Source organism: Chelonia mydas, chromosome 20, assembly GCF_015237465.2.
Source record: "Chelonia mydas isolate rCheMyd1 chromosome 20, rCheMyd1.pri.v2, whole genome shotgun sequence".
Classification (NCBI taxonomy): domain Eukaryota; kingdom Metazoa; phylum Chordata; order Testudines; family Cheloniidae; genus Chelonia; species Chelonia mydas.
Window position 1 is genome coordinate 3,384,005 of NC_051260.2, and position 23,612 is coordinate 3,407,616.

Sequence of the window (23,612 nt, forward strand, 5' to 3'; positions counted from 1 at the left end):
CAGGCAGGAGCCTCACCCCACTAATCTCCCCTGGGAGCAGATCAGTTTCCGTTAACCCTTCCCCGGCCAGAACCGCCCGCTCCCCATGTTGCAGGGAGGGTAACTTTGGGCAGGAGACTCTGCACTGATTCCAGGCGACACCAGCGCCTGCTCCCCACGCTGCGTGCATAACCCCGGACCATCCCCCCGGGCACAGGCTCACCCTGCCTCCCCCTCCACCCCGTGGGTAGCCTCAGCTGGTGGCACGTGGCTGGCAGACCCCTTGGCTGCCGGCGTTTCAGCCGCGGGCAGGCGGCGTGGCACTGACCTCCCCCATCCCAACGCTGGCTCCTGGGGCTAGTGGGTTCCCACCTTCCTGGCAGCGCCTGCAGGCCACGTTCTAAGCCCCTTAGGACCTGGGGCTCCCCGTACTCTGGGCTCCCTGCAGCCAGGGCTGGGTTAGAGCAAATGGAGGCGCCCTACGGACACAGGGTGGGGAACCAGGATAGCAACCCCTTTCCTCTCCAGGTCCCTCTGCCGGCCCGTGCGGACACCCCGCCATCCCCTTCTTCCCTACCATGCCCCCCCGTCGCTCCTCCTCTCCACCCCCCGGAGCGACACGGGTTAATTGGCACCTGGCTGGGGAGCCGTTTCTTCCAGATGGTTTAAAATGCAAAGGCAGAAGCCGGCTCGGGGTCCCTCCGGCACGGCGCTCGCAGGCTGTGAAATTGCCTTAATTACTTGGACTTAAAGATGCTTTATGGACACTTCAGGCTGTCTGATGTTGGGCTTTTCTTTTCATTAGAGAGGCGAGTGCGGGAAGGAGGAGTGCCGAGGAGAAGGGAGAGGGAGACGGGCCGCGGCGGGTTCAGTGCCACCCGGCGCTAACGAGCTCCAGCGAGCCATCAGGGCCTGGGGGTGGGGGGTGGAGCCGGGGGGGGGACAATAAAACTCCAGCGAGGGGGGGGGCAGTTTGGAAACGGGATGCGGGGCCTTCAAATAAAGCCACGTGCACGGTTCAGTGCTGGCTCCCACAGTCATCAGCCGCTGCTAAGCTTGGGGATCCACCCGCTTGCAGCCTGATCGGGGCACGGGGAGCGGGCTAGAGCGGCCATAGGCCCCCCGACAGAACAGCGCAGAGGGGTTGGGATGCCAGCAGGGGGCGCCAGCGCTGCCCCCTCCAAACTGGGCCTTCTGCCCAGGGCCTTTCGCATCCTAGTGACCTCATCGCTGTGACCATAGCAACGAGTCGTGATGTCACCAAGAGCAGGATTCTGACCTCAGGTCCCGGACGATCACCGATGGGGGGAGTCACCGCTCAACCGGGCAATACCCTAGGGGAGAGAGGTGACCTGCCAAAGGTCAGACAGCAGCACAGTGGCAGAGCCAGGGATAGAACCCAGGCGTCCTGGATCCCAGCCCCCCACTGCTCGAACCACTAGACCTCACTCCCCTCCCAGAGCCAGGGATAGAACCCAGGAGTCCTGGCTCCGAGTCAGCCCCACTGCTCCACCACTAAACCAACTCTCTTCCAGGCCCAGACTTGGACCCAGGGCCCCCTCACCCTGGTCTCCCCAGCTCAGGAAAGGAACCCAGGAGTCCTGATTTCCCCCGCTCTGACCCCAGACCACTGTTGCCTTCCCGCAAACGCCCCCAGCGCTGAACAGGGACAGGGCAAAGCTGGTGCCATTTCCCAGAGGCAGCGAGTGCCGGATTGTCCCAGGCTAGCTGGCAAAGCCAGGGCTTAACGGGTGACCTCCCTGCACCAGCCACAGCGGCCCATGGGGCTGCCCCCCTGGGAGGAGAGAGGCCGTGGAGGGTGTCCCCACGTGGGCCTGTGCCAGGCGAGGAAACAACCCTGCGTCACCCGTGGGGCCTGCTCGGTGATGCCGCGAGGGCTGCGATTTGCCGGCACCGGGATTACAAGGCGGCAGAACAAAGCCGGCTAATTGAATTAGCTTCCCAATGGCAGAGAGATTAAAGACGTGACAGAGGCACGGCCCCATAACGCTTTGGGGAGGAGAGGGGAAAAAATCCAGCCCCAGCCTGAAAACTAGAGCCGGGGCAGGCTAGCTGGCTCGGGGAGAATTTGGCTTCTAGAGGCGCCGGTTCCGATCCAACCTGCTGGTCCCCACCACGAGGTCCCCCCACTGGCTGGCTCAAGGGGGCAGGGATGGGCTATGGGGCCTTCCCTTCTAGGGGGCTTGGGTTCTGATCTAGGCCTGGCCCCAGGGCAGGGGATTGGTTGGCTCAGGGGGACAGGGGCCTGTCCCACCTAGAGGGCACCGGCTCCCATCTGGCCCTGGGGCTGAGGACTGGTTGGCTCAGGGGGACAGGGAATGGGACACGGGGGCTTTTCTCTTCAGGGCACAGATCAAAAGGGGAGGAAAGTCACCCCCACTGAGTGCTGCCTGGGGGCCCACGTGACATGAGTTTTGGGGGGATCTCAGCCCAGCCCCCGACAGACAAGCATCACCATCCCATGGGGCAGTACTCGGGAGGGCTGGATGGGCCCTAGGGACTGAGCGCACCCCAGCAGACAGCAGCTGTCAGCAGGGGCCCCCCGGGGAGCCTGCAGCCTCCCCACGTTCTCGGGGTCCCATCCCAGGGAGCCCGCCGACTGCGGGGGGTGGGTTGTTCCCCGGGGCCGGTGGTCGGGAAGGCGGCTGAGGCCGTTTCTCCATTGGCCAGGTGGTGCGGCCGGAGGCATGGGACTGGCTGAGCAGCTGCTCTTAACCCAGCTCCAGCGCAGTTTGGGACAGGAAGTGGCGAGGGGGCCCGTCTCCCCAGGGATTGGTTGGACACCCCTCATCTCGGGGGAGGGGGGGCAGGGATCCCTCTCTGCAGGCTCCACCCCTGGGAGCCATGAACCTGCCCCCCCCCCCCCACGCTGCCCTCCCCACACAACCTCTCCCCCCCCAGGCCCCATGCCCAGCCCCGAACCTGGACTTGCCAAGTTACAGATGGGGAAGAGCAACGGGCAGGGCCCAGGTGCCACCTAGTGGCCATAAGGGAGATCGACCCCCCAGTTTGTGAACGCCAGGCTCCGGGGGCAACCCCCTGTCAGCTCCGGGCCAGGGGGCCGGAGCCTTAGAGGGGACACGTCCCTCAGCCCCCTGCATTGCCCCACGGCCTCCCGGGGCGGGGGGAAGAGCATCAACGAGCCCCAGGAGCTGGCTCTGAAGATACCCCCCTGCCCCCAGTGCAGGGGGCTGGGTTCTGCTCCTTGTCCCCGCGCTGGCCCTGACCTCGGCACCGGATCAGATGCCCTGCAGGGAAGCACCTGTTTCCTCGCCCCCGCATGCCCCCTCCAGCCAAGCCCTGAATTTTCCAATGACCAAACAAACTCTAGGGCGGGAGAGGCCTGGGGCGACCGCACCTGTCCCCTGGCACCCATACATGGCGCCGTCCGGGCTGGGCTCCAGTTCTGTGCTGGGCCGCACGCAGCCCGGCTCTGGGCTTTCAGGCCCCCCGGCGGGGTGGCTGTGGATTCTGGACAAGATGCCCAGCCCCTGGCTCAGCCCCTCAGGGATTCTTTCTGCTGTAAATAGATCCGGTGCCAGAGGGAAGGATCTCTGCTCTTTGCCCTTGCTGGGTACCCCCAGCTCCTGCCTGGGTCGCCGGGCTGGTCATTTCCATTTCCCGAGTCACTGCCCCTGTCAATGCGGCTGTCTCTGGGGCAGAGCGTGCACCCAACCTGGCACACAGCACCAAGCACAACTAGGGAAGGAATCCCATGCCCCCTGACTCCAGGCAGGACCCCAGCTTGGCAGGACCTGCATGGAGATGGCTGCTCGAGCTGGGATTTGAACTCCTGGCTCTGGGGTGTTGTGGTGGCCCCCTCCCCCCTGCCCAAATAAAGCATCGAGCCAGAGCCCCGTCCCCATCGTGTCTGAGCCCCTCATAGTCTCGTGTCCCACACGGGCTGTGAGGATGAATACAGCAGAGAGTAAGTGACTTGCCCAGGGTTGCACAGAATGGTTGTGGCGGAGCCAGAAGTCCCAGCTGGCTTTGCCCCATTCTCCCACTCTAACCACTGCCCCAACTTGCCTCTCTCGGCTACCCAGGAGTTGCAATCCCAGCTTCGGCACTTGGATCTCCCCGAAAAAGCCCCAGCTTCCCGCTCACTGGCTAATGTGGGTCACCAACACGTGCTCATGATTCCCCAGTGGAGACAAGGCCCAGATGGGGCTCGGCTCCGAGCTGCGCGGGGCGTCCATTTCCCGCTGCTGTGGTGGGAGCTGCCCATCCTGCAGGCAGCCGACGGCGGGGCCGCGGGCTGGGAAAGCAGCCTCGAGGGACGGCGGGAAATCTCCCCGGGCAGGGGGAGCGGCGCTAAAACGTCGTGCAGGAAACCCCGCGGCGGCCCCCTCTGATGGACGCACGGGGCGGGGATACGAGCGTGAGCCACCCCGCTGGGGCCCCCGGATTGCTGGCAGCAAGAAATGCTCACTCGGGAATTTGGCGACAAGGGTTAAAACGACAGGAGACAGTTTCACGGTGGATCGAGGACCCTAGGTCTCCCCGGGCTGGCTCACCCCATGCACCGGCCCCAGCTGAGACCCAGCAAACTCAGGTCACCCTGAGCAGCCAGGGACGGGAAGCAAGTTCACGCCCAGGGCTAGATCCAAGCCAGCCGCCACCCGGCCCGCTGCCCAGTCCTCCCTCTCCTGGGGCCACAACGGGACACCAAGCGGCCAGGCTGTGGGAGTTTTACTGATACAAAACCCTGCCCTGTTCAATGGGGGAGCCCAGCCGAGAGCCCGAAAGGAGAGAGCCGCAGAGAAAGGCCAATCGCTGTGCCGGGAGTGCCCCCTGCTGGCTGCACAGCTGCATCGCCCCCCCAGGCCTTGGTGCCAGAGGATGCCAGGGCACAGAGAGGGAGGGGGCATAAGCCAGCAAACCCTTCTCCCCCCACGCACGTGCACGCCCTTCTGAACCCCCCGTGGCTCAAACCAACCCCTGCCCCCAGGCAGTGCCCCATGCAAACCTCCGAGCCACCAGGCCACCTCACCTGCATCACCCCCACCCCTGCATCTCCAACCAAGCCCCAGCCCCGCAGCCCCTTCCCCAGAGCGCAGCCCCGACACCCCCACGCCCCGGGTCCCCAGAGAGAACAAACTGGGAGGGGAAACATGGGTATATTGACAACACGTAGCAAGATTGCAAACCCCCAGCAACAGCCGGGGTAACCCCCCCCCCCACCACACACACACACACACACACACCCCGGGGAAGGGAGACACCTCAAGGTACCCCAGCCCTAAGTGCAAACACACACACACCCGCCTCTGCCCGTCAGTGAGCGTGGCAGGAGAGAAATGTCCTGGGGGAGCTCTTCTCTGCCCCCCTTGGCCCCACCACCCCGCTTCCATCCTCCGGAGAGAGCAAACAAGGGATCTGCTGCTTGCCCCAGCCCGCCACGCGTCCCGGGCCAAGGCGGCTGACGGATCGTGGCCAAGCTGGCACCCCAGCACCGATATCCCCGCTGAGGATCCGCTCCCTGCAGCGACGCGGGGCATTTATCCCAGGAGGGGGGCTCCATCTGCAGCTGCCCCCAGGAGCGATCTCTAAGGAAATGCCCCCCGGGGGCCGTGTTCGGGCATGAGGCGCGGCTCCAGGCTCAGCCCGCTTGCCCCTTGGCTAAAGACCGCTGCCGGCGCCGGCCCGGGCTCAGATCTCCTCCAGGAAGTCGACGGGGAAGAGTCCCACCTTGCGGCCGGTGTAGACCTTGACGTACCCGTTCACTTCCTCCCCCTTCTGCACCACGATCTGGGGGGAAGGAAGGAGGGTGCCCCGGAGCGGGGGCAGGTTAGACGCCACTGGGAACCAGACACAGAGCAGGCTGCCCATGGGGCAGTGGTGGGGCTGGGGTCGGAGATGCAGTGGGGCACATGGATGCAGAGCAGGAGAGACAGAGGGAGCGCGGGGGCAGAGACGTAGGGCTGGGCATCCATGCAGGTGGAGGGGAACAGGGGCAGAGAGGCGTGAGGACCACTGGGGAATGGAAGGGGAGAGGGATGGATAGGGGTGCAGGACTGGGCCTCATGCAGTGTGGGGGTGCAGGGCTGGGCTCCCCTGCCCTGGGAGGGGAGAACACGGAGGCGTCAGGGATTCGGGGCCAGGCACCCATGCCCTGAGCTGCTGGTGCCAGAGGTGGATGGCGTGTTTCCTGGCTGTGCAGCAGAAGGACCGGGCTGGGGGGGGGGGGGGGTGTCAGGGAGGGGTGAGGCCCCCCCCCCCGGGGAGCTGGCTCTGTGCTCACCTGATCCTTCTTCAGCGTGATCTGCCCGATTTCCTTGTTACCCACGAAGGACCTGGTGACCTTGTGAACCCGCTCGCCCGCTCGCACCCGGACGATGAAGTTCGGGGGGAAGTAGCCAATTTTCTCACTGATCTTCCCCTGCAAGGAGTCACACCGGGGAGGGGGGCAGGGGGGGTCACTGGGAGCAGCCCAGCCTGCAAGGACACCACCCCTCCCCCAACATGCCGGGCCTGGAACAGTGCAAGCGACGGGTTGGGACTGCGGGGTGCGGACATTGGCACAGCTCTTTGCATGGGGGGAGCCCCGGGCTGGGCTAGCAGGGGCTGGGGATCAGGAGTGAGGGGCCCGAGCAGGGCTGGGGGGGGAGCCCTGGGCTGGGCTAGCAGGGGGCTGGGGATCAGGAGTGAGGGGCCCGAGCAGGGCTGGGGGGGAGCCCTGGGCTGGGCTAGCAGGGGCTGGGGATCAGGAGTGAGGGGCCCCAGCAGGGCTGGGGGGGTGAACCCAGGGCTGGGCTAGCAGGGGCTGGGGATCAGGAGTGAGGGGCCCCAGCAGGGCTGGGGGGGAGCCCCGGGCTGGGCTAGCAGGGGCTGGGGATCAGGAGTGAGGGGCCCCAGCAGGGCTGGGGGGGTGAACCCAGGGCTGGGCTAGCAGGGGGCTGCGGGCCGGGATTGGGGAGGAGCTCGAGGCAGCCCCTGACCCTCGTGAGTGCTGAAGATCCACCGGCTTTAAGCTCTAACCCGCCAGGCGCTGCCCCCACCGTGCGCCCCGCTGCTGCCGAGACCCCGGAGCCCTCCCCAGCTGACTGGGAAGACCCCTCCTTACCCGCCACCACTCCTCGTTGGAGTCATCCACCACCGTGATCTTCTCCCCCGGGCTGCAAGGGAAGGGACTCGGGCTAAGCACTGCGGGGCAGGGCCCATCCTTGGCACCGCGGGGCCCTGGGATCTCGGACACCAGCCCCAGCGAGAACGCCACGGCCCTGGGGCAGCCAGCTGGGTGGGGCAGCCTCTCCCCAGCCCCACAGATGCCTCAACCACTGGCCGCTGCATTCGCTCCTCCGTGGCCTCATGGGGCCCGCGCTGGGCCCCCGGAGATCGAGGATCAATCCCCTGCTCGGCCCGACTCCCTGTGTGACCTGGAGCGAACCCCCCGAGTATGAACCTGGGGGAATCCCCCCTTCCCCTGTGTGTCTGGACTGAGAGCTCAGGGCAGGGTCTGTCTGTGCAGGGCCCGGCACCAGGGGGCCCCGATCTCAGGTGGGGCAGGGTCTGTCTGTGCAGCGTCCGGCACCCAGGGGCCCTGATCTCAGTGGGGGCAGAGTCTCTCTCCAGTGTCCGGCACCAGGGGGCCCTGATCTCAGCTGTGGTTCTCTTGGCTGTAAGCAGTGCGGCCATGGCAACTTTTGAAAGCTCCAGCTCCCGGAGTCCTGTGACGAGGGGAGATCTCGTCTGGAAAAGGGAGGCTCTTTCTCCCCGTGGCGCAGACAGGCGTGAGGACGGGACCCGAGCGTGTGCGAATGGCTCAGGGAGCTGACGGCACAGAACGACCCCCACCCCTGGCATTTCTTCGTCTGTCTGAACCCAGCGGTGTTTGGAAGACGGGCTCACAAGTTCTGCGCCCGGGGGGCAGCCGAGCTGCATAATGTGGATGCCAACCGGCAGAGACAGACCCTGCGACTGACGCGCCTCCAAGGACAATTTCATCCCTCGGGGGCTAGTGCCACATGCCAGGCCCGGGGCGCTCGTCACACACAGCCCCCCAGCCCCCCAAACTCACTGGAAATCCAGGTCGTCCTTCTCCAGGGCTTTGAAGCGATAAAGCGCCACGAAGTAATGAGTCTGCAGGAAGCCGGGCTGGAGCTTCTTGTTCTGTGGGGGCCGGGAGAACGGGGTCAGAGCAGCGGCAGGTGGGGCAGGGACTATGGGGACCATCTGGCTGCCAGGCCCTGAGCGCTCTCAGCAGGAACCGCCCTGCCCTGGCTGCGCCCCACGGCCTCTTCCCACCCCAGAGCTTGGCTGCAGCCGGGCCGGGGACTTGTCAGTAGGGGCGCTGTGACCCCAGGGGGAGGCGTCGCAGTGGGGTACAGAAAGGGGGTACCTTGTCAGGGGGCTGTGACCCCAGGAGTAGGGGGCAGGGGCAGTGAGGTGCAAGGGGGGTCCAGGAGGGGGTACCTTGTCGTCGGGGGTGCTTTTCTCTGCCTTCTTGTCCCCTTCTGGGTTGCCTGGAAGCACATGAAGGAAGAGGAGAAAGGGGGGTTCAGTTTCATTTACCAAGTTAACAGATGGGTCCCCCCCCAAGCACCCAGGGCCCAGGCTGTGGGCAACACCCCACAAACTCCACCCTGCTGCTGAGACCCCAGGGCAGGTGCGGGGGTGGCAGGAAAACAACTGGGCCGGACGCCCTGCCTGGCATCACGGGGTACAGAGCTGGGCAGGCCCCCGCAGCTCGCACCTGCCTCGAGTTTGCCCAGTTCGTGCTTCCCAGGCTCCGACTCCTCGTCCATCATGGTGGCCAAGGGCTGGAAGAGAGACGGGGAAGCAGGTTAGAGAGGGGGCGCCAGCCGGGCACCGCGGGAATGTGGGTGGCAGGGAACAGGGGGCTAGGCAGGACCCTGGGGATGGGGGGGGGCAGGGAATGGGGCGTTGGGGCTGGGCTGGGTCCCAGGAGACTGTGGGGGGCAGGGAACAGGGATTGGGGCAGGACACTGGGGATGGTGGGAGGCAGAGAACGGGGGGGCTGGGCTGGGCCCCACTGGATTGTGGGTAGCAGGGAACGGGGTGCTGGGGCTGGGCAGGGCCCTGGCAGACTGTGGGGGGCAGAGAACGAGGGGCTGGGCAGGGCCCAGGGGATGGTGGGGGCAGGGAATGGGGCACTGGGGATGGGCAAGGCCCTGGCGGATAATGGGGGGCAGGTACGGGGCGCTGGGGTCAGGCTGGGCCCCATTGGGTTGTGGTTAACAGGGAATGGGACACTGGGGCTGGGCAGGGTCCTGGTGGATTGTGGGGGGCAGGGAACGGGGCGCTGGGGCTGGGCAGGGTCCTGGTGGATTGTGGGGGGCAGGGAACGGGGCGCTGGGGCTTAGTGGAAGCCCGGGAACCACGCGCTGTGTGTGGCTGCCGGGACGCCAGTGGCTGCCATAACATTTGGGGGGCAGATCCTCACCTCCCGGCCCGTGGACGGGTCCCCAAGACGCAGCAGGGAGATTCTGGTCCCTCGCCAGAGCGCCCCATGCCAGGGCAGCCTGGCCTCGCCCCCAGCCTGCGCCAGATGTTCCACCCCTGCCCCCGCGGCCCCCCACAGGCCTCGGCTTTGGGGCACTTCCTCCCCCCACCAGCGCCCACCCTGGGGACCCCCTTCCCCCGCCAGCGTGGCCCCCCCGTCCCTCCAGCTCACATTCTTCTTATCGTCCTGCCCTTTCTTTCGCTCCTTGTTGGCCATGACGACGCCCGTCCGGAGGGTCTCGAACACGGGGTCGCTGCGATTGGCTGCCGCTGAGTCAGACACCACAAGGGGGCGGTGAGTTCCGGGGAGTGGGGGGGGGAAGAGGTTGTTCCACTTATGGGGGGGGGTCTGTGGCCCCCCACAGGGGAGGGGCTGGTACTTACAGAGCAGCTCCCTGACGCAGGCATATTGTTGGTTGCTGTAGAGGGGGGAGCTGTACGCCCGGCGGAACCCGGGGGGCTGGGAGCGAGAGAGAGAACGGGGGAGTTACCGGGGCAGGACAGAGGCCTGCATAGCCAGGACTCCTGGGTTCTAGCCCAGCTTGGGGGCAGGGGGTGTCTCGTGGTTAGAGCAGGGGCTGGGAGCCAGGACTCCTGGGTTCGATCCCTGGCTGTTGGAGCGGTGGGGCAATGGGTTAGAGCAGGGGAGCCAGGACTCCTGGGTTCTACCCCAGCTCTGGAAGGAAGTGGGGTCTGGTGGTTAGAGCGGGACAGGGCTGGGAGCCAGGACTCCTGGGTTCTACCCCAGCTCTACCCTCTAAACCTGTGGGACCTCAGTGAGTCATTTCCCCTCCCCGTGCCTCAGTTTCCCCAGTGGAGCAAGGGGGGCCGGGCCGGACTCACGATCTTCCCGAAGCAGCGCTGCATCTCCACGTAGGCCTGGCAGTGCTGGTGGATGCTGGTTTTGCAGTTCTTGCATCTCAGGCCAAACTTGTTGTTCACTGGGGGGGCGGGGGGGACAAAGACGAGTCGATTAAACGTCCCAGCCATGGAACGGGAGAGGGGGCGGGAGGCTGGACAGGGACCCCCCCAGCAGGGATCAGGGCTGGCACAGGGGCAGCGTGTCCCGCCCCCCGCGACTGGCTTCACAGAGCCCTGGGAATGGATGTCTCCTTGGGGAGGGGGCGGCCATCGGGCCCCTTCAAGCCCCCTGTGGCCCACTGAGCCGGGCAGCAGGGGCCACGTTACTGTCCCCCAGGACTGGCCAAAGTGCCACGGGGAGGAGGGGTGGAGTCCCAGTGGGCTGCCTCTGTGTGGGTCGCTGCCCCCCCCAGTAAGGTGTGTCCCCCCCCCACCCCCCGTGTCCCCTGCCCCCTTGGGCCAGTGCCCCCCGCCCACTCCTCATCCATGCTCCCTACCTCTCTGGCCTAAATACCCCTCCCTCCTCCTTGCCTGTGCCCCCCTCCCCAGCCGTGCCCCCTGCCCTAGCCACGTCCCCCACCCCCATCCCCCCAGCCACGTCCTATCCCCCCCACCGGCCTCCCTGGCCCCTCCCCCCCGGACCGCCACCCTCCCCAGCCATGCCCCCCCCGCCCCCCACTCACGGACAATCATACGGGCGCAGACATCACAGAACTTGGGCTTTTTGAAGTACTGATCCTTGAACTTGTGGGGCTTGTCGTTGACGGGCTTCTGGGGCTCGGGGGGCGGCTCAGGCTCCTCCTCCTCCTCCTCCTCCTCCTCGTAGTAGTAGTAGAGAGGCCCCCCCGTGGGGCTGACCAGCTCCCCGTTGGGCTGCGCTTCCGCCGGTGGCTCCTCCTTGGGCCTCCGCAGGAACAGCTGCTTCAGTGCCCGGAGCTGGGGGGCCGGGGGGGGGGAGACACTGGGCACCTCGGAGACACTGACGCCCCTCCCCGGGGGAAACTGAGGCATGCGAGGGAAACGGGGGCTTGCCCCAGGGTCCCACGGGGAGTCAGTGGCACAGCCAGGATAGAACCCAGGAGTCCTGCCCCCCAGCCCCTCGCTCGGTCCACAACCCCCCCCCCCCCCCCGCCCTCAGCAGGGTACCTGGCCTGGGGTTCCCCCATCCCGGCACGGAGCCCTGGATCTGGGCTCATGCCCCACGGGCCAGGCGAGGCCGCCCTGATGGCGGGTTGGTGGCCAGGCTGCTGCCCCGGATGGATGCAGCAGGAGCCCCGACGGTGCCCTGGCTCCAGAGGGAACGGCTGGGGGCAGCCGGGGGGGCTGGCGACACCCCCCCCATCTCCTTTGCACACCCCAGGCTGCTGTGGGTGCCAGAGCCACCTCCTCTGCTGCCCACGACTGCCCCCTGCACCCCCAGCTCGCTCCGCCCCCTCGCTAGGCCCCCCACTCTCTGGGGCCTGCTGCGCCGGGGGTGGGGGGGCAGCGTTGGCAGAGGCCCCCCAACCCCCTCCCTGCAGGAGTGTGTGCAGGGCACCCGTTGCACTGGTGTAACGGGCTGGGCGTGCCGGCCGCGGAGACCTGGGCACAGGGAGGTGGGGGGCACGCGGGCAGCAGGCCACGTCCCCACCGACACCCTCAACTCATGACATCCCCGGGACTTGGGGGGGGTCCCAGCTGCTGGGACACAGGGACCTGCATCCCCCCGACTGGCAGGCAGCAGGGCCGGAGGCAGGATGGGCCCTGGAAAGGAGCCCCCCCAAGAGGGCCAGGGAGCACTGGCGGGGGGAACCTCTCAGCCCCCCTATCCCGAGCCCAATCCCCTGGCAGCACTTACCCCGCTCGCTGGCTTCCCCCCGGGCGCGGGCGAGGCTGGCGGCGCCAGGGCCTCCCTCTCAGTCATGCTGCAAGGGGGAGCAGAGGCGTCACGGGGCCCCGGGGGCTCCCCTGGCAACACCCGCTAACCCGCAGCCAATTGACGGCGCCGCGGGATGAGCCAGCTCGGTGCCCGTCTCTGCCCCACAGCAGCGCCCACCGGGGCCCAGCACGGGGCATCCATGGGCACAGAGGGGGCCCACGTTCCTGCCCACGGGGCCAGACGAACGACCTGCCCGGGGGTTTACATGGCACCAGTTGGCGCCACGGCAAGGGCCCTGCTTCTCTGCCAAGGCCTTACCATGCCCCCGAGAGGAGACAGCCCCAGCCCCACAACTGCTGGACCTACCGATCGCCCCCTTTCTGCTGTGCCCAGCAGGGCCACGCCCGCAGCTCCCCACATGTCCGGCCCAGACGCTATTTTAAGTTCCCGGCATCATGCGAGCCCTTGCTCCCCCAGTTTGCAGGGGTGTGTCCGCATGGTGTCTGTGTCGCAGGGGCGTGTGTGTGTGTGTGTCTCACAGGGGTGCATGTTACAGCAGGGGTGTGTGTGTGTCTGTCACGGGTGTGTGTCACAGCAGGGACGTGTGTCGGTCGCAGGGGTGTGTATGCGCGTGTCTGTGTGTGTCACAGGGGTGTGTATTACAGCAGGAACGTGTCTGTTGTGTGTGCGCGTGCCTGTCACGTACGTGTGTGTGTGTGTGTGTCACAGGGGCATGTGTAACAGCAGGGACGTGTATCTGTCGCGGGGGTGTGTGTGTGTCTGTGTGCGTCACGGGTGCATGTTACAGCAGGGACGTCTGTCTGTCACGTGTGCACGCCTGTCACGGGCATGTGCATGTGTGTGTGCGTGCGACGGGGTGCATGTTACAGCAGGGACGTCTGTCGTGTGTGTGTGTGTGCACGCCTGTCGCAGGGGCGTGTGTGTGTTACAGCTGGGGCAGGGCCACAAGTAACGCTCGATAGCGGAGGCCGGGGGCGCTTTGGGGCTGCCGGCCCCCCTGCCCCAGTCTGGAAGGGAAGGGGGTGTCCGAGACGGGTGCACAGCCAGGGAAAGGAGAAAGACAGCAGGCCGGGGGGGAGGGGGGGGAGACTCACCTTTGAGCTTGGGGCTCCCTCCCAGCTGGGTAAATCCTCCCCAGGAGCAGCGCCGACGGGCCCCGGCTGCCCCAGACCAGCCAGCGCCGACCCCCGGGCCTGGCTGCACAGGGGCGCTCGGCTGCCGGCCGGGGACGGAGTGACAGGGCGAGAGGGGAGCGAACAGCTGAGCCCCATGCGGGAAGCTGACGCCGAGAAATTGGAGCCTGCACACGAGCGGGCCTGGCCGGCGGGAGCCGCTGGCTGGTTGCCTGGAGGGTCCGGGCGCCGGTGGACGCGGGCACAGGGTAGCCAGCCCAGCCACAGATGGGACGGGCACCCGGGCTGCAGGTGTTCGGTTCCCATGTCCCCGCGGGGACAGGAAAGCGCGTTCTGCCCCCGGGATGCACCGAGCCATGGCCACCGGCCAAGGAGCCGCGCTCTGAGGATTCTGCCTGGGAACAGGGAGACCCAGCGGCCGAGGAGCAAGATATTGGCAGGCTTTCCCTCCCTGCAGGCATCGGGCTTTGGCAGATGGTGGGGCGAGCCCCCCAGACCTGCCTGATCCCCCCCATGCAGGGCCTGAGGCTCGGTCACCGGGCTGGGACAGGGTAAAGCCACTTCTGTGTCCTTCTAGTTGGGGGGCCCTGCCCGGCCCAAAGTCAGAGCAGCCTCGGGGCTGCTCCAGCTTGTGTTCTGTTCCCCATGGCCCTGGGCTGCAGACAATACCCATAACGCAGCGCACGCAGGGCATGCCCCGAGCCGCTCTGATGCCAGCTGGGGAGGCCCTGGCGGGTCAGTTCTCAGGGGGCCGCTTGCACCCCCTTTTCCTGCCCCCCACCAGCTTCTCCGCCTTGAGCTGCCATCACAGGCCCTGTCTCTGAAGGGCTCCCATCCTGTCACTTCCTGCGGAAGCTTAAACCACATGGGGGGCTGTGTCCGTGTCCCCCTGCACGTGGGGAACACCTCTGTCCTCGGGGACTGGGGCAGCCGCTCTGCAGCAGGCTCCAGGCCCCATGGCCAGGCCTTCGCCCGACTCCTCTGCCTGCCCAGGGGACAACGAGCAATCGGCTAGACTCCCAGGGACATTTTGGCATCCCCAGTATTGGGAGTTTTGGGTCCTACCCCCGCACTGGCCTGGGAGACGTGCAGCCGGGACGCCCCTTGCCCCCCAGCAGCTGGGCGCTGGGACAGGGAGGCCAGCTGCTGCTGAACTCGGCCCAACCCAGGCCGCCCGGGGTGGGGAGCTCAGGCCTGGGGGCTACGTCCAGGAGTTGGCTGTTTGCCCCAGAATCCGTCAGGCTCTGGTGCATGTGGATCCGAAATCCCTTCTGCCAGGCTGACCCCGAACACCAGAGTCCCCACACAGGGGGAGGGCTGGGGCCCTGGCTGCTCTGCGGCGGGCAGCGCTGGTCTCCAGCCTGAGACTCTATCGTCCCTGGGGGGGCGCAGGTGGGCACGGCCCCTCCCAGGGACACCCCCCTCCTGCTCAGCCCCAGCCCTGCTGCCCCCACGGTACAGCCCAGGGGCTGAGCGATTTGCCTGCAGGCTGGTCTGAGAATCCCCCACCTGCCCCCTCCAGTCGGCTCTTACCTCTCTGGTGCGTTCTGCCCGTCACCGCAGGGGCTGGCCCGGCCCCCGGGAGGCTGGAGCGCTGCAGGCCGACGCTGGGCCTGCCGTGAGGTCTGTGCCGGGCCTCGCTCCTCTCCCACGGCGAGCGTAGCCTGGCCTGGCGGAGCAGCGAGCCAGGGCCGGTAGCCGTAGGCCACAGGCCACGAGGCTTGGCCGGCTCTCTCCGTGCTGCGGGGGTGCAGGGCCCGGGATCAGCTCCACCCCCAGGGGCCCGGCTCAGTGCCGCAGGGCCGATGCCGCAGGCAGGGGCTCTGCTCCGTTGGTGCCAGTTCCTGGAGGCTCCAGTTTGGGCACGGATGTGGCCCTGCCTGCCCCTGGCTATGGGGCTCAGCGGGGAGCCATCCCTCCCTTCGATCCTCTCCAGGGCCACCAGACTGCCCCACACTGCCATCCCAATGGGGGGGACTGGGGGGCTCGGCCCTACCCTACTAGGTGTCTAGGCCTGCTCCTTGGCCCTGCTGATGAGTGGGGGCGACACCCCCCCCGTGAGCACCCCTCCCCCACTGGTGCCACCCCAGGAGGGGTACAGTGGGGGGGGGAAGAGGGGGCGGTCCCAGAGATGAGTGGGGCACGTCTCGCGTTAACCCCTCGCGCTGGGCACAGAAACCGGAAGCAGCTTTAAAGTGATGGACGATTTTTTTTTTTTTTTTTTATATTTAAAAACAAAACCAAACCCCCGCCGCCCCCGCCCCCCCCCTGGATTAAATAGACTGTACAGCGACCAGACGCAGCCAACACCTGCGTGTGCGACTGAACGCGGTGCCCGCCACGGCACAACGCGGGGCGAAACGAGACACGTGTCCGGGGGGGGGGGCAGTGGGGGGCACGTTACCGGGGGGCGAGGGGGGGGAAATGTTCTTCCACTCCAAAAAAAAAAAAAAAAAAAATACCCCAATCATCATCAATTTCTCATCTCTTCATTGTGTCCATATAAATAGAGGCCGGGCGCGCGGCCGGCGGGGGGGCCGGGCCGGCGGGGGCCTACTGGGAGCTGGCCCGCTCCAGCACCCGCAGGTCGTAGTTCTTCTTGGCCCCGCGCAGCCGGAAGCGGCTGAGCGAGTTGTTGAGGTGCAGCGAGGCGTTCTGGGCGGCCAGCGGGCTGGGGAACACGGCCACCACGGTGTACAAGGCAGCGAGGTCCGGGTGCCGGCCGTTCTCCGCCGGCCCGTGGTGGTCGCCTGCGCCGCCCCCGGCCCCGCGCCGCCCCTGAGTCTCCTTCAGCCACTGGATTTTGGCCCCGGCCATGGCGAGCTGGGTGAAGAGCTTGTCGGCCTCGGTGCGCGTGATGCCCTCGGGCAGGTCCGTCACCTCCAGCACCCGGCCCAGCACTGCGGGGAGACAAGGCCAGGTCAGCGGCTGGGAACCAGCGACAGCAGGGAGGGAGGGCGTTGGGAGCCAGGACTCCTGGGTTCTCTCCCTGGCTTTGGGAGAGGAGTGGGGTCTACAGGTTAGAGCAGGGGGAGAGGGCAGCCAGGACTCCTGAGTTCTATACCCGGCTCTGGGAGGGAGTAGGGCTTAGAGGTTAGCGCGGGGGGGCTGGGTTTTGCTCTGGGAGGGGAGCGGTCCTTGCTTGAATCCCAGAGGCGGGAGCTGGGAAGTCCCTGCAGTTCATGCCCCAGGGCACCCCCTTCTCCCTGCGGTGGGTGGGCCGATGCACGTCCCATGCAGCCCTGCAGAGCCTGTCCCGGGGCACAGGACGCTCCCTGGCAGGAGAGTTTGCCTCCCCACCCTGGAGCCAGACTCGGGCCCGGGGACATGGGTGGGGAGGGCTGAGGGGGGGCCGAGTGCTCAGGGCTCCTTGGGGGGCACCTTGGGGAGCCTCTCCGGGCAGCACGGCCAGTCCCAGACACCGATGCCTCCGAACTCAGGGCAAACCCAGCTCCCGGCGGAGGGCAGAGGCAGCTGATGCCAAGGGGCCGTGGTTAATTTCTGACCTGGCCCAGAACGGAACCACACCCTCCTGTGCCAGCCCCACGCAGGGGGCAGAGCCGGGCCATGCCCAGGCCGTGCCCGCAGGCCGAGCTGCCTGTGCTCTGCAGCTGTCAGGGCACAGAGCGCGTCGCGGCCGCGGCTCGGGCTCCGGGAGCCAGGCGGGGCTGAGCGGCAGTTCCAGGGCCCCGGCAGACCGAATTCTGTGCTAATATTAAACCAGCGTGTAACAGATCCCCCGGCCCCTGCCTGCTCCACTGCCCGAGTGAGGGGGTCTCCCTGCTGCAGCTGTTTATCCGGGGCGGGGAAGGGGGGGGATTTTAAGCCTCCCCCGAGACCCGTGGCAGGACATTGCCTTGCAGCCTGTCCCCAATTAGCAAGCGCTGAGCGTGCTCCCCGGGCGGGCGGCAGAGAGCCCTCTGCCGGCTGCGAGCCCGGCGTTTGGAGAGAACCCCAGGTGAGCAGCTTCGGCTGGGGGATCTCAAAGCACGTCACAGACGCCACCCCGCTACTATCTCGGTGGGGAAACAGGCAGAGAGAGGGAGTCAGCGAGAGGAACAGCCCACAAGTCTGGACACCAAGCTCTGCTCTACCCACGAGACTCCCCTCCCCGAGCTGGGCACAGAACCTGGCTCCCAGCCCCGCCCCCCACTTTAACCAAGAGACAAAAGTGGGGGTAGAACCCAGGAGTCCTGGCTCTCAGCGCCCCCTCACCATTACATCACACCCCACAGCGCAGTGTGCGCGTCTCCTGGCACACCCTCCTCCAGCCGCTGGACGCAGCTCGGCCGGGGGAGCACAGTGCGCTGCGCTTTGTGCCATGAGTGATGGGGGCCGTGGGGGGCAGAGAGGGGCAGAGGGGGAGGCCCGGGGGCCTCTCTGCTGCCACCGCGCACACTCTCTAAGGGGGCTTGCGGGCAGCACTTCCGAGGACCATGGGTCTCTCCTCTCTAGTCCCCAGCGGGTCCCGTCCAGGATCGGTCCCTGCTGCCCAGTGACAAGGGCTCAAACTGCCCCCCCGGCAGGTGACTGGCGAGGGAGGCACCCGGGAGGCTGGGCTGGCCGGGGCGTTTGCCAGCCGAGGCCAGGCACAGGTGGGCGTGAGCAGCCCCCGAGGTCACTCGCCTACGTCGCTTGTGCCGAGGTCGGTGGACGCTGACTTGAGGGCCTGTCTCTTGCCTCGGTTTCCGTGTTTCATCCCTGTCTGGCCCTGGAAGAGTGAAAACAGAGTCACGCGGAGAAGCCGCCCCGTCCCGCAGAGCCGGCTGGGAGCCCCTTGGCCAGCGTGCCCAGAGCACAGAGGTTAGCCCAGCCCCTGGTGCAGCCGAGCGGGGACAGGCAAGGGCTGTTTCCAGCCAGCACTCCCAGGCCAGGGAGCAAGGAAGCAGCTTGCTCCCTGCGCCCGTCTCCATCTCGGGGGAGATGCTGCAGGACGCTTGGTGTGGACGTCCGGCTTGGGCGAGGCTGGGGGCAGAGTGACGTTTCAGCCCAGGGACTATTTACATGAGAACTCAGCCGGCCTGCTGTCAGCCTGCTCAGAGATGGGCTGCGGGCACTGGGCTAGGGCCCCGATCCTGCAGCGCGGGGCACGTCCTGGAGGAGTCCGAGTATCCCTCTGCACCAACCAGGGCCTAGGTCTGCAAAGGGCCATGCTCGGGGGGAGGGGGCACTTTTTGGGACTGACTCACTATTGTAATTTTTGTCTGGCCTGAGGGAGGGGAAACTGGAGCTCACCCCCCACATTTTGCTTCTTTCTGGGGGGCAAAGGTGACTGGGACCCCACTGGCTGGAGTTTGAAGGGGGGGCATTGTTTGTTGGGCTTTTATACAGGTAGGCGAGAAATTCCACAGTTTCAAAGCTTGTTCCTTTTCCAAATCCAAATGTCAGATGCTTCCGAGAGACTGAACACAAGAGGGCAATTACCGAGTGATCCATCCCCTGCCCTCTAGTCCCAGCTTCTGGCCGTCAGAGGCTTAGGGGACACAGAGCCTGGGGGTTCATCCCTGACCATCTCGGCTAACAGCCACTGATGGAGCTGTTCACCATGAACTTTGAACCCAGTTATACTCTTGGCCTTCACAACGTCCCCTGGCAATGAGTTCCACAGGTTAATTGTGTGTGGTGTGCAGGACTTTTTCTCTATGTTTTGAGTTTGACAAAAACAGAGCTTTTGGTCGAAAACCCACCATTAAGGACAAACGTCTCCTGTTTTCCCACCTTGGGACTCAGGTCTGGCTTCCCCTGTCCAATTCTGGGGGACAGGGGACAGGAGCAGGGCTACAGCATCAGAGACGTCAGGCCAGTGAGTCCCTGCACCGAGGGTGGGCTAGTGCCGCAGACAGACCCATATTGAGGGAGCAGCTTCCTCTTTGGGAGCCCCCCAATCTCTGCGTTCCCCAAAGAGCCCTCGAATCCGAACAGGGAAGACCATTCACAAGCCCCCCACTCCTCCATATCTCCAGCCCCAGCAATGCCAATGCTTCCATCCGAAGTCGGGGGCCAGGAGGAGCACTGGCTGTGATGGGGGACCCCAGCCTGCCTCTCGGCTGGCGGCCACACTCCCCCTACCTGGTGTGTGCTGTACGTGGACTGGCTGGGCAGCAGAGGAGCAGGGCAGATGGAGAGATTGTACTGCAGTGGCTGGCCCAGTAGAGAGTAGCGCCCGTCGCCTGGAAAGCAGAAGCAGAGATTTGGGGGTGCTGGGGCTGGGGGGTGCAGCGCTGCAGAACCCCACAGGAGATGGTCCTTCCCTCCACGCTCCCTGCGCGTCAGCTCGGCCACAGCCATTCCCGTGAGCAGGGGGGGCAGCAAGGGGGTGAGGCCTCCTCTCTGGGCACCAGTCTCACGGGCACAGGCCGGAGAGGCAGGGAGGACGTGACAGTAGCAGGGTGAGTGGTTATATGGGACGCTCGCAGGCCTTGAGTTCGGGTTTTCGAGGCAACCCACGCTATGGAAATAACCCATCTGGTGGGCCCTGTAACACCTGGCCAGCAGGCCCCGCCCCATGGGGCGCCAGGCTCCGCCCCCTGCAACAGCTGGCCCCGCCCTGTGGGGCGCCAGGCTCCGCCCCCTGCAACAGCTGGCTGAGAGGCCTCAGCTCCCTGGAGCGCCAGGCTCTACCCAGCGACTGCTTTGCAGGTTCGAAGGCTGCCTCGGCAGGTCAGGGTTTACTCTCTGGCCACCGGCGCCTCCCAGGGGACCAGGCCAAGGGCCCACTGTCCGGATGCAAACTCCCACAATGCACCCCGTCAAGACCACCCCATGCCTTGGGCCCGGGCTCCTCGGAGCTCTGAGCTTGGCCAGTTTCACCGCAGAGGCTCTTCTGGTTCCAAGGCTCCCTGCACCCCGTCTCACCCGCGGCACCCTTCTCACCTTGTGCTGGGCCCACGGGCCGGGGGAACTGAGTGAGGACTGGGAGCGGGCCGAGCCCTGTGCAGACGCTGTTGAGGTTGGTCACGGGAGACGGCGTCGGGGACTGAGTGGGGGACGTGATGGGGCTGGTTAGCTGGGTGCTGGCCTGGAGACGGGGGAAAGGGTTAGAGGCACGGATCAGGCCCTGCGCCCCCTACCCCCACCCCAAGGGGACGTGCTGAGCTGGCTCTCTGTAAGGGGCTGAATCCGACCCCCAGCCCCCCTGGCATTGGGCTAGTGCCTGGGGCCCTTCTCTGCCTGCATCAGGCTCAGGCCGGGGCCCCGCCCAGGCTGCAGTGGGCCCCCCCGCCCTGTACCTGGGCGCTGGTGTCTGGGTTGTACAGGTCCCCCGGCTTCTGCCCCCGCTGGTCGAGGCCATAGTATTTACAGTGGCTCCACTGCACCACGGGAGGGTTCTGCGGGGGCTGGGGGCCGCTGGGCACGTTCAGCTGCATCACGACCACGCCGGGCCCCGACGGAGACACCCCTGCCAAGAGGAGACGGCGGCTGGGACGGGAGCTCCCAGGGTCACAACACTGGGACTGGCACCCCCTGCCCCCAGCCAGGCGAGGGGTGCTCACATCAGAGCCTGGGGAGCTGGGGCTGGGAGCGGCTCCCCTGGCTACAGAAACCTCCACTCGGTGGTGCAGGGGCTTTCTGGGGGGACCATGCCTGGCACTGCACCCCAATCCTTCCCAATGCCTGGTACTGCATCTCCATGCCTGGCACTGCGCTCCAATCCTTCCCTGTGCCTGGCACAGCACCCCAATCCTTCCCAATGCCTGGTACTGCATCTCCATGCCTGGCACTGCACCCCAATCCTTCCCTGTGCCTGGCACTGCATCTCCATGCCTGGCACTGCACCCCAATCCTTCCCTGTGCCTGGCACTGCATCTCCATGCCTGGCACTGCACTCCAATCCTTCCCTGTGCCTGGCACTGCATCTCCATGCCTGGCACTGCGCGCCAATCCTTCCCTGTGCCTGGCACTGCACCCCAATCCTTCCCTGTGCCTGGCACTGCACCCCAATCCTTCCCTGTGCCTGGCACTGCACCCCAATCCTTCCCTGTGCCTGGCACTGCATCTCCATGCCTGGCACTGCACTCCAATCCTTCCCTGTGCCTGGCACTTCACTCTAATCCTTCCCTGAGCAAGGCACTGCATCTCCATGCCTGGCACTGCACCCCAATCCTTCCCTGTGCCTGGCACTGCACCCCAATCCTTCCCTGTGCCTGGCACTGCATCTCCATGCCTGGCACTGCACTCCAATCCTTCCCTGTGCCTGGCACTGCATCTCCATGCCTGGCACTGCCCCCCAATCCTTCCCTGTGCCTGGCACTGCATCTCCATGCCTGGCACTGCCCCCCAATCCTTCCCTGTGCCTGGCACTGCATCTCCATGCCTGGCACTGCACCCCAATCCTTCCCTGTGCCTGGCACTGCATCTCCATGCCTGGCACTTCAGTCCAATCCTTCCCTGTGCCTGGCACTGCACCTTCGTGCCTGGCACTGCACTCCAATCCTTCCCTGTGCCTGGCACTGCACCCCAATCCTTCCCTGTGCCTGACACTGCATCTCCATGCCTGGCACTGTGTCTGGCATGGCACCCCCTATTCCTCGCCTCCCCATGCCTGGCACTGCACCCCCATCACTCCCGCTGTGTCCACCTGCAGTGGAAGCCAGGAGCTCCCGGGGCCCCAGCCTGCACTTGGGTGACCCCGTGGGGCTGCGGCGAGGATGGCAGAGCGGATAGCTCCAGGGCACAGGGACCCCAGGGAGCGTTCCTTTCCTGTTCTTCTTGGGGGGTCTGATCCAGACCATGCCAGGCTCCCCCAGGGGAAGAAACAGGGAGCTGAGAGCAAAGCAGTGCCCTGGCCTGGCCACAACGACTCCACTCCCCCGCACCTCCTTTCTCCCCCCAGCCCCAGCCTTGCTCCTCAGGGGAGGCAGTGCAGCCTAGTGGGAGCAGCGCCTGCTAGTGCCACCTGGAACCGGGCTCTGTGCTCACGTGCTCTCTGCAGCCCAGCCCGGCCGGCTGACCACACTGGGGGTTGCACTGCGCTGGGACGGGACCGGGGCAGCGCCAGGTGGGGCCGTGTTCGCTCCCTCGGTGCTGGCAGGAGGATGGGGGAAATTTACCAGCGCTAAACCCTGCTCCGGCCGATGGGGGAAGGGGCGGGGGGCAGCTCAAGAAAGCAGCCATAGCTGGGCTGGCACAGACGCTCTGCTCTGGCCTTGGCCTGGCTGCTGACCCCCGGCCCTCCAGCCAGCTGGAGAGGGGAAGGGTGACATCACGGGCCGCGCAGCTGTTGCAGGGTCACTCCTGACTTAGCTGATCCGTCCTGGCCGCCTGCTCGCAATGCCAGGCAGCCCCAGGGGTTTGGCTAATGCCGGTCGACTACAGAGAGGTGTTGGTGCGAAAACCCTGGCAGCCTCCCCCGGGAGCCTAGAGACACGCTCCCTCATACTTCCTGTGTACCTGCCCGACCCCTCCCCTAACACCTGCCTCTCCTGCATGGCCTGCTGGCCCCCAGATAGGCACCGGGGGCCCAGTTCAACATCCCCAGCAGCACCAGTGCCCCCAAATGCCCACACCACTCTGCCCTGGGTGCCCAGGCCCAGCGCATGCCAGGAGTCCTGGCTCCCAGCCCCCCTGTGCTAACATCTAGACCCCACTCCCCTCCAGAGCTGGGGATAGAACCCAGGAGTCCTAGCTCCTAGCCCCCTGCCTGTCACCACAGTTTTAAAAGCTTGATTCCAGCCAATTCAAGGCTGTCGAGTCTGAGAACGCCCAGAGCCCGCTGCCATACCCGGTGCCCCCAGCAGATGGCACGTGAGGCCCAGCCAACACAAGGCTGGGAAGAGCCCCGTTGGTCCTGGCTGAAATGCCTGGCTAGCCCACAGGCAGAGGGGCCGGGCCCCTGGGCACCACTCACAGCCACTGCGGGGGAGGCACAGAGCTGGGCTGTGTGAGGGAAGCAGCCCTGCCCCAGTTCTCCCCCCCAGGGGCCTGGCTCGCTAGGCGAACGCACCGGCCGTCCCAGAGTGTCCAAACGCTGAGCCGCCTCCGTCTCTCTCTCCAATTTCCCTACAGAGCCCTGGTGGCGGGGCAGCCTGGCCGCCCAGCGTCTCTCCCAGAGCAGGCAGGGCAGCAGGGCTGGCTGCCCCACACCAGGCTCTGCCTGGCCCCAGCCCGGCCTTGGCTTGTCTGCTGATGACCGTGGAGGGCAGGGAACTGGGCTGAGACCCACCCGACTCAGTTCACAGAAGCCACCAACCGCTTCTGTCGGCCTGGGTCGGAGCGGGTTGCTCAGCTGTGCGTTACCAACCCCCCCCAGAGAGCCAGCCCCTCCTGGGCTAGGA

The 23,612-nt window shown here is 66.3% G+C and overlaps 2 protein-coding genes across 21 annotated transcripts in view; both read right to left on the minus strand.

The window, feature by feature from the left end:
- Positions 1–5,127: 5,127 nt before the first annotated feature.
- Positions 5,128–11,385, minus strand: STAC3 (SH3 and cysteine rich domain 3). Its single transcript, XM_037883992.2, has 10 exons — positions 11,010–11,385; positions 10,309–10,406; positions 9,850–9,925; positions 9,638–9,735; positions 8,696–8,762; positions 8,416–8,465; positions 8,021–8,112; positions 7,067–7,118; positions 6,245–6,382; positions 5,128–5,751 (listed from the first exon to the last, which is right to left on the minus strand). Exons 1-10 carry the CDS (start codon positions 11,335–11,337, stop codon positions 5,653–5,655), a joined length of 1,098 nt encoding a protein of 365 aa, XP_037739920.2. The 5' UTR covers positions 11,338–11,385; the 3' UTR covers positions 5,128–5,652.
- A 4,151-nt stretch (positions 11,386–15,536) lies between these two features.
- Positions 15,537–23,612, minus strand: part of R3HDM2 (R3H domain containing 2) — a 106,567-nt gene continuing 98,491 nt past the window's right edge. For 12 of the 20 annotated variants that reach the window (XM_037883790.2, XM_037883784.2, XM_037883785.2 and 9 more), the window contains 5 exons: positions 20,568–20,737; positions 20,212–20,356; positions 19,408–19,508; positions 17,965–18,049; positions 15,783–16,238 (listed from right to left, as the gene is read on the minus strand). In XM_037883790.2, coding sequence (XP_037739718.1) covers positions 15,892–16,238; positions 17,965–18,049; positions 19,408–19,508; positions 20,212–20,356; positions 20,568–20,737 — 848 coding nt within the window. In that variant the 3' untranslated portion in view covers positions 15,783–15,891. Of the gene's footprint in view, positions 16,239–17,964; positions 18,050–19,407; positions 19,509–20,211; positions 20,357–20,567; positions 20,738–23,612 lie in introns of all 20 variants that reach the window. The other 8 variants (XM_043532740.1, XM_043532744.1, XM_043532742.1 and 5 more) reach the window with 4 other exon arrangements.

Excerpts from the sequence above, each read along its gene's own strand:
- STAC3 (XM_037883992.2), bottom strand. The coding sequence starts at position 11,337 with ATGCCTCAGTTTCCCCCGGGGAGGGGCGTCAGTGTCTCCGAGGTGCCC. Across the intron at positions 9,736-9,849 it reads CTGCGTCAGGGAGCTGCTCT|CGGCAGCCAATCGCAGCGAC; the intron begins GTAAGTACCAGC and ends TGTCTGACTCAG. Across the intron at positions 8,763-9,637 it reads GGCAGGACGATAAGAAGAAT|CCCTTGGCCACCATGATGGA; the intron begins GTGAGCTGGAGG and ends TCTCTCTTCCAG.